The sequence below is a fragment of the Dysidea avara genome, chromosome 1, assembly GCF_963678975.1.
Source record: "Dysidea avara chromosome 1, odDysAvar1.4, whole genome shotgun sequence".
In the NCBI taxonomy this organism is placed as follows: domain Eukaryota; kingdom Metazoa; phylum Porifera; class Demospongiae; order Dictyoceratida; family Dysideidae; genus Dysidea; species Dysidea avara.
In genome coordinates, this window is record NC_089272.1 from 40,808,758 (window position 1) to 40,818,438 (window position 9,681).

At 36.9% G+C, this 9,681-nt stretch overlaps 1 protein-coding gene across 1 annotated transcript in view; it reads left to right on the top strand.

The window, feature by feature from the left end:
• LOC136264508 (uncharacterized) overlaps positions 1–8,567 on the top strand; it is a 29,917-nt gene extending 21,350 nt beyond the window's left edge. The window contains exons 12-18 of the mRNA XM_066059271.1: positions 5,230–5,377; positions 5,433–5,602; positions 5,661–5,787; positions 6,657–6,854; positions 6,953–7,342; positions 7,852–7,978; positions 8,196–8,567. Of these exons, the coding sequence (XP_065915343.1) occupies positions 5,230–5,377; positions 5,433–5,602; positions 5,661–5,787; positions 6,657–6,854; positions 6,953–7,342; positions 7,852–7,978; positions 8,196–8,409 (1,374 nt within the window). The 3' untranslated portion in view covers positions 8,410–8,567. The remainder of the gene's footprint in view (positions 1–5,229; positions 5,378–5,432; positions 5,603–5,660; positions 5,788–6,656; positions 6,855–6,952; positions 7,343–7,851; positions 7,979–8,195) is intronic.
• Positions 8,568–9,681: the final 1,114 nt, after the last annotated feature.

Below are 9,681 nucleotides of genomic sequence, written 5' to 3' on the forward strand. Positions count from 1 at the left end.
TGACGCGATTTTTGCAAACAAATACCAGAATGGTTGATACATCAGTGAGACAGTCTCCAGCAGCAAGGATACGAAGCTTATAAACACCTAACAATACGGCTATCTCGCCCAGTAAACGCATAGAGCAATCCAATGCATGAAATAGGCTCTCACGTGATCGACATTCAAATCGCTAAAATACCGATGAAATCACTTTCATTTCTGAATAGGAACCATGCAGTGTGCTCCTTTTGTAAATATTTGTGTTAATTGTTCACTCAGGCGTGATCTGGGCCAGTGCGGGTGTGTTTTATGCTGTGATGGCATCATAGGGAGAGTCTCAGACTGCTGGGCTAATCGAGATGTTGAACCTAATGCACACAAACTGATTGTTACTTGATTCCAAGTGATTTTAATGTCATTATGATTGTATTTTCCGAGATTTGAATTTAGATCACGTGAGTGCCTATTTCATGCATTGGATTGCTCTATGCGTTTACTGGGCGAGATAGCCGTATTGTTAGGTGTTTATAAGCTTCGTATCCTTGTTGTTGGAGACTGTCTCACTGATGTATCAACCATTCTGGTATTTGTTTGTAAAAATCGCGTCATTTTGGCCGAATTTCAGCATATAGATTGCTCAGCCAGATGGCTAACAAGCTTCAATTATAACCATACTCCGCATGCAGGTACTTTACCTAGTACTGGTCATTGCTGACCCACGGCGCAGTTGCTGCTCTGCTCTTCCTGTGCTCCAGAGCAAGAAACATTTTGTCTGTCGCCAAAAAGCTGCACAGATCGTGCTGCCACCGGAAACTGACCAATAAAATCAAACCACCAATACTTTGAGTTGATGATAGACTACTTGAACAATGTTGAGAGTGAATATCGTGGCATACGAAGAACCCTACGAACTGCTGGAACGAAAACTCACGTGATTTTAAGACATTTGTATCGTTTTCTACCAGAAGAAAGTGACAAACTTGGCTGCCACGCTGGTGTTATTCAAGTTACACTTAGCCTAACACATGACAATAGTTAGGTAGTTGATTGGAGGATATCGATTTTTCGCGTTGCGGACCCTACTTAAAGCCACGGAGTTATAGCACGAAATCCAACTTGGTGCAGCAAGTGCGAGATCGAGATACTCTAATAGAGCAGTCATCCTAATAGAGCAGTCACTTTGAAGAGAATTCAAGAGATCAGCTGGAAACAAGTAACCTGTATAGAGATCAGCTACAAACAAGTCACCCTGTAGAGAGATCAGCTACAAACAATTCACCTTGTAGAGAGATCAGCTAGAAGAAGTTACCTTGTAGGGAGTTCATGCAACTATGGAAAGAGATAGTTCAGCTAGAAGAAATCACCTTGTAGAGTTCAGCTACAAATAAATAGCCTTGTAGAGAGATCAATAGAAGAAGTTACCTTGTAGAGAGTTCAGCTACAAAGAAACCATCATGTAGAGAGTTCAGCTACAAACAAATCACCTGTAGAGGGTTCAGCTACAAACAAATCTCCCTGTAGAGAGATCAGCAAGAAGAAGTTTCCCTGTAGAGAGTTCAGCTTCAAACAAATCACCCTGTAGAAAGATCAGCTAGAAGAAGTCACCTTGTAGAGAGTTCAGTTACAAAGAAACCACCATGTAGAGAATTCAGCTACAAACTAGTGACCCTGTAGAGACATCAACTAGAAGAAGTTACCTTGTAGAGAGTTCAGCTAAAAAGAAACCATTCTGTAAAGAGTTTATCTGCAAACAAATCACCTGTACAGAATTCAGCTACAAACAAATCTCCTTTTGGAGAGATCAGCTAGAAGAAGTTATCTTGTAGAGAGTTCAGCTACAAAGAAGCCATCATTTAGAGAGTTCAGCTTCAAGCAAATCACCTTTAGATAGTTCAGCTACAAACAAATCATCCTGTAGAGAGATCAGCTAGAAAACGTTAACATGTAGAGAGTTCAGCTACAAAGAAACCATCATTTAGAGAGTTCAGCTTCAAGTAAATCATCTGTAGAGAGTTTAGCTACAAACAAATCTCCATGTAGAGAGATCAGCTAGAAGAAGTTACCTTGTAGAGAGTTCAGCTACAAACAAATCACCCTGTAGAAATATCAACTAGAAGAAGATACCTTGTAGAGAGTTCAGCTACAAACAAATCTCCCTGTAGAGAGATCAGCTAGAAGAAGTTAACTGGTAGAGAGTTCAGCTACAAAGAAACCATCATGTGGAGAGTTCAGCTGCAAACAAATCACCTGTAGAGAGTTCAGCTACAAAGAAATCTCCCTGTTGAGAGATCAGCTAGAAGAAATTACCTTGTAGAGAGTTCAGCTATAAAGAAACCATCATGTAGAGAGTTCAGCTGCAAACAAATCACCTGTAGAGAGTTCAGCTACAAACAAATCTTTCTGTAGAGAGATCAGCTAAAAGAAATTACCTTGTAGAGAGTACAGCTATAAAGAAACCACTATGTAGAGAGTTAGGCTGCAAAGAAATTACCCTGTAGAAAATTCAGCCACAAACAAATTGCCCTGTAGAAAGATCAGTTAGAAAAAGTTACCTTGTAGAGAGTTCAGCTACAAAGAAACCATTCTGTAAAGACCTCAGCTGCAAACAAATCACCTGCACACAATTCAGCTACTAACAAATCACCCTGTAGAGAGATTAGCTAGAAGAAGTTACCTTGTAGATAGTTCAGCTACAAACAAATCACCCTGTAAAGAGATCAGCTAGAAGAAGTTACCTTGTAGATTGTTCAGCTACAAACAATTCACCCTATAGAGAAGAAGTTACCCTGTAGAGAGTTCAGCTACAAAGAAACCATCATGTAGAGAGTTCAGCTGCAAACAAATCACCTGTAGAGAGTTCAGCTACAAACAAATCTCCCTGTAGAGAGATCAGCTAAAACAAATTACCTTGTAGAGAGTACAGCTATAAAGAAACCACCATGTAGAGAGTTCAGCTGCAAAGAAATCACCCTGTAGAAAATTCAGCCACAAACAAATTGCCCCGTAGAAAGATCAGTTAGAAGAAGTTACCTTGTAGAGAGTTCAGCTACAAAGAAATCATTCTGTAAAGACCTCAGCTGCAAACAAATCACCTGCACAGAATTCAGCTACTAACAAATCACCCTGTAGAGAGATCAGCTGGAAGAAGCCACCTTGTAGAAAGTTCAGTTACAAAGAAACCACCATGTAGACAGTTCAGCTACAAACTAGTGACCTTGTAGAGACATCAGCTAGAAAAGTTACCTTGTAGAGAGTTCAGCTACAAAGAAACCATTCTGTAAAGAGCTCAGCTGCAAACAAACCACCTGCACAGAATTCAGCTACAAACAAATCAGAGATCAGCTAGAAGAAGTTACCTTGTAGATAGTTCAGCTACAAACAAATCTCCCTGTAGAAAGATCAGATAGAAGAAGTTACCTTGTAGAGAGTTCAGCTACAAAGAAACCATCTTGTAAAGAACTCAGCTGCAAACAAATCACCTGTACAGAATTCAGCTACGAACAAATCACCCTGTAGAGAGATCAGCTAGAAGAATTTACCCAGTAGATAGTTCAGCTACAAACAAATCTCCCCGTAGAGAGATCAGCTATAGAAGAAATTACCTTGTAGAGAGTTCAGCTGCAAAGAAATCACCCTGTAGAAAATTCAGCCACAAACAAATTGCCCTGTAGAAAGATCAGTTAGAAGAAGTTACCTTGTAGAGAGTTCAACTACAAAGAAACCATTCTGTAAAGAGCTCAGCTGCAGACAAATCACTTGTACAGAATTGAGCTACAAACAATTCACCCTGTACAGAGAGCATCTAGAAGAAGTCACCTTGTAGAGTATTCAGTTACAAAGAAACCATTTCTGTAATCAATATATGTATTATATATATATATATAATTTGTACATTTACTGATAAAATATTTAAAGTACATCTACTTCATCTTTTCTTCTTCCTGTGGAAAGAAAAAAAGATAGGCTAAAAAAGTCTCAAAGCCGGCGGGTATACAAATACAGAAAGAAATGAAATCTAATCCAAAACAGCCAAGCTGTAAAAAAAGAGTGTGGCCCTCAAAAAGGCTATGGTGAAAAAGATGTGAAATCCAAGGTGGCGGCCAAGAAATGGCTGTGATGGTAGGTTAATGGTAAAAATTTTAATAACAACAATTCAGGTGAATTTTGGTGCCGCTTGGTCAATTGGCACAAAATTCACCTGAATTGTCGTTATTAAAATTTTTACCATTAACCTACCATCACAGCCATTTCTTGGCCGCCACCTTGGATTTCACATCTTTTTTCACCATAGCCTTTTTGAGGGCTGCACTCTTTTTTTACAGCTTGGCTGTTTTGGATTAGATAATTATTTGCTTTACCTTCATTGTTAAATAATTTTCAGATGCAAAACTTTTACAAAAATGAATTTCTCTGTGCAGTTATATCTTTGAGATACTGGCCAAAATTTTCAGGCATCAACTGTACATGTGAAGCTTGCTGTCTTAATACTGTAGCTATTGGTTATCAGATAAAATGTATTAAGCCTCAGAGAACATGGCTATACCTGTACCTACCAGAAGATCGAGATGCCTTAATAAGCAGTAACTTAAATTTAATTCACTGTAAATCATACAAAAATAGTTTTTACACAAGACTAAAGCAAAACATGGGACCTGTTCCATAATCATTTCATTTGAATGTCTAACCTTTTGTATATGACCAATCAAAGTTTTCACCATGGCCTTAAAAGTCATTGTCTGGTACAGTATTCTCCCAAATGTGTAATAAAGCTAAACTGGACATGTCTGCTCTTTGTCATCACTAATCACCTAGATGGCTGAAATGTCATTTCTCTGGAGGAAATAATAACACTTATTTCTTTGCTGCATATCAGCTCAATGTGAACATACTATAGAACACAATGATGGAAGTGCTCTGAAAATTGAGATATATAGATTTTGTTGCTTATTGAATGAAGAATGAAGCATTGTATATGAAACTAATTAAACCCCACCTAATTAAACTCACTAGCTATTCAGTTATCAATGCTTCAGCTTAATATCCTATTTGTGCATGGTGAAGTGTAATTTCCATAATCAACTACAGAATATTGTTACTGTAATATTTGCAGGTACACAATAATTTTACATATTTGAATAACTGTAATTATTAGCTGACAGTTACTAGTATCACACAAAGTCCTCATATGGCACATACTGTGCACTACACATGTCTGTATAACAAATTATCCAATAATTTTATATACAGCAATATCATGCTAACATCACTGGTACTGCTACACAAGGAACAGTTACTGGACTAACTCCACACACCACATACACTTGTACAATATATGCTGTTAGTGGATCTGATGGACCAGTGAGTGATCCCAACTCTATAACAACTGATTATAAAGGTACAATGTGTACTTAATCTATTGAGAAATTCTAAATGCTGACAATTCCTCACAGCTCTCAATCCTCCAGTGTTATTATCAGTCACTACAATTGATAGTCATTCAGTTCATGTAACCTGGAGAACACCAACACAACCTAATGGAGTATTGATCAGTTACACTATCACATATAACATTGATCATGGCAGTAATGTAATAATTGATGTTCAATATAATGGTAGAACGGTTAGTTTCTAACAAGTCTATTTGCTACGATCGTGTTACATGTGTCTTGGAGTTATAGGTACAATCTTATGATATTACTGGACTGGTTCCATATCAGTTAGTCACGGTGACCATCACTGCTACTAATGATGGAGGAGGAACAAGTGGGAACAGTAACGTGAAGATGAACAGAACAAGTGAAGCAGGTATTGTATGGTACAGCTTGTTTGTAGGCAGCTTGATGGCTGCATGTGGTTGACAGGCCATGAAAGTATTGGTGCAAGTTTACATCCCTGAAAGTTTTTGCACAGTTGTCCTCAAGCATATGTGCCTACCAATTATACCGGCATAATTTTGAGCATAATAGGCCAGCAAAAGCATCAAGCATTACATCAGCATAATAGGACAGTTTTCAAGATTTTAATTGAAATGCACAAAGCACACCAAGAATACAGCAAAACAGGAACATACCACACCTGCATTTCGTGAGTATTTTCAACATTTTTTGGCTGATTATTCACACATCACACTTCGCAGAAATTGAGATACTCTAATAGAGCAGTCATTTACTCTAATACAGCAGTCAGGAAGGCTGATATATATACAGTAACTCTACAAAATGCCACCTCTAGAGTATAACCTTGATTTTGAAAGCATACTTTTGAGCATAATAGGCTGGATTTTTGAGAACAAAATAGACTATTTTCAAAGCATAATTGGTTCAAGCCTATATGTGTCATGATTTGGCTAGTTATCAGGAAGGGACAACCAGTAATACAGTAGGAGTGAAAATAACAGCATAAGAAATATGTTCTCAAGGATTGGAATGGACAATATTCTAAAATTTCTCTCATCAGACTATTTATTAGCCAACATTTTACACCATTTTAAAAAGCTAACTTTGTAATTGTAAAGCTCTGCAGCTACATTAATAAATGAATATGCTCAATTATGTGGTACCTTTCTGATGGTGTCATCTCAGTTATATGCATAGTTGATAGAACCACTAGTATAGGTAGAGTGTACACTGTGTGTACTGTGTATAATAATGTACACATTTCTTCATATTATGTAGCTCCTGGAATAGTACAGTTTCACATACAGACTACATTAAACAACACTGAGGTGATAGTTATGTGGAGACCACCCCTACAACCTAATGGAGTTATCACATCATATGAAGTGATGTATCAAATATATGAACATGATTACACTACTGCAGTACACACTAGGCTGGAGAGTACTGATAGGAGTTATACCATTAAGAATTTAGGTAAGTGTATGAAAATGTACAGTAATATGACTGTATGGGTTTAATGTAACTTTCACAGAATGTATACATAGTCAGCATTATTTATTGTCTCCTTACAGACCCAGGTACTCCTTATCAAGTGAGAGTAGTGGCATTCACAAGCATTGGTATGGGAGTTTTGGGTGAGTATGTGGTATTCTTCAGTGAAGAACTAGCACCAACTAAACCACCAGAGAATTTACAAGCTACCCAGTTGAGCTCAACAAGAGTTAACATCACTTGGACTCCATTGAGTCTTATAGAAGCTCAAGGATTTCCACAGTATAAAGTAGTACTCTCTCAATTGTCTACATATAGTCAGCAGAGGAGACAGCTTGATACTAACACTGTGATAACTAATAATAGTTTTTCTGTCTTCACTAACTTGGTCAGTCACACTTTGTACTCTGTAGTAGTTGGAGTGAAAACTGGTGGATCATCTTCTTTCATGGATAGTCATCCCTTAAATGGTAAGTTGTATATACATGCTTATAAACCTGCAGGTCTTTAATAAGTGTTGTACAAGTGTTACAGTATATATACCTGTATAAGAAAAGACTGTTAAACACCAGAGGTAGTAGTGGAGACTGAGTGAAGCGAGGTGCAGAGGGGCCATGAGTCCCCACTTGAAAATAAGGACACCTGCATAATGTAGACACTTGGTAATGGTCCCAAAGTATCCTTTTGATCTGGAAAATCAGGACACCTTTTGTTGGTATTAAGTGTCCTTAATACAGAGTGCTTTATAGAGCAGCCAACTACTTTAATAGAATGGTTATTTTTATATCTGTTAAATACTGTAGTTACTTATTACTATCTCAGAGCTTGATTGATTTTCTGGGTGCATGCCCCAAGGCATTCCTGGATGATATTTATGTCATACACAGTATAACTTTTGTTGCCAAAGTTACCCAACTCTCTTTGTTGGGCCTGCTCCATTGCAATAATGTTATGTTGCATCATAACTTGCTCTTCACAGTTTCGCTGATCACTAATGATGATGGTGACACTACTAATATTATTGTACTAGTTGGTGGAGGTGTTGGTGGACTAGTAGTTATAGTAATTCTGATAACTGTTATAATCCTGATGGTGTGTTACTGTAGGTGAGTTGTACATGTACTCTACACATGGCATTGAGTGTCATTACATATTATTGAGAACAAAATATAGCAAAATGAACCTGAATAGGATAAATTTGTTAGCTTTTACATATAATGTTAAATGCATTTCTTTTTTTCAGTAAGAATATTTGTTATACAATAAGTTTTGAGATTGAACTTTGGCAGCTATTACTTGTATTATTTTGTACATACACACAAGGTCACAGAGAAAAAGGTCACAATCATCTAATGGATATGGGACCACCCCTCTCATGACTGATGATGATGATAATGATAGTGATGATGATGATGATGATGAAGGACAAGACCAACAGGTCAACATGAAGGATGTGTGTGATATTAGTACACCTTCTTCACAGCCTGTAGCTACCAGCCATAGTGAAATAGCTTCTATGGTGGAACTAGAGACATAATCAAAATAGGTCAATAGCATGTTTGACTGATTATAGGTGATATTTAGTGAGGAGTATTTTAGCAAGACAACAGTAGTAGTAGTTTGATTTCAGTTAGCTATTGTATGTAATTTTTTTCTTACGTTAGGTCACATCTTAATTATTAGCTTCCCATCCTTCATACTCAAAGTAGCAATACTGGCAAGCGGATTTTATTTTTATTAGCTAGATTGCAGAATTCATAGCTTTGAATACAATTTTCATAACTAGTTACCAATGGTACATAATAATAATATAATTAATTTGAAAAACCAATGGTAATGAAGGCAACTGATAAGTAAGTTTATGTAACCTTAGCTAGTTGTAGACTGCTAGTTGTAGACTGCTAATTGCAAATTGGATACACACAAGCTAGCATTTATTTTAGTTGCAATCAATTGGGAGGGAGACAATCGACATAATGGAGAAGGGTGAAAGTGAGGTGTGGCTACTGATAACTGTATGTGTATAGTTTTAGTAACAATTGTGACCATTCCAGCAGAATGAAATGAAAAGAATTGAATTGTTCACATAGCTACTACTAAGATAAGGTCTAATTTCATAAAAAGCTTGACAGAAGTTCTGTAACTCTTTCCAACAAAAGACTCTGTAACAGAACAATTATAATTGATTTCATATTATTATATAGAATCCCTTAAAATTATGTGACTACTGAGTATAACCACCATTTAAAACTTTGCAGTATTTTGTATTCATTAGTGAGTAGTGATCTATTGTAAAGTACATGATCTTATAATGCTTGAATCAAACATCCAGTTATCAAGTTGGCAAAAAATACATGCAGGAAAGGAGATAGGTAAACTGTCCGGCTAAATTACTTGATATTTACTCAAGTTTCACACTGTCCTGACAGCACATGTCTGAAAAGTTACTTTGCACACTGGGTGCATTCTTGACCTGTTGCACCTACTACAGTCAGTTATAGTATAATGCTATGCTTATTTAAAAGGATGTCCTGGTTCTGTAATTGTACAATGGATAATAAAATTCTTTGTTTACATGATGTTGCTTAGGGTATATTATGCAGAAAGAGTTCCACATCATTTCTACATATAACATAGCTATAAATGGAAAGATTTTGAGTTTTGTTATCAACTCACTAGCCAGCTTCATAAACTTTCTCACAGTCACTGGGTGGTGGAATGGCATTTATTATCAAACCGTAAGAATTCAGTGCTCTTTGTTATTATTATTATTAACACTTAAAGTGACCAGCATTGAAGGTCTGACAGC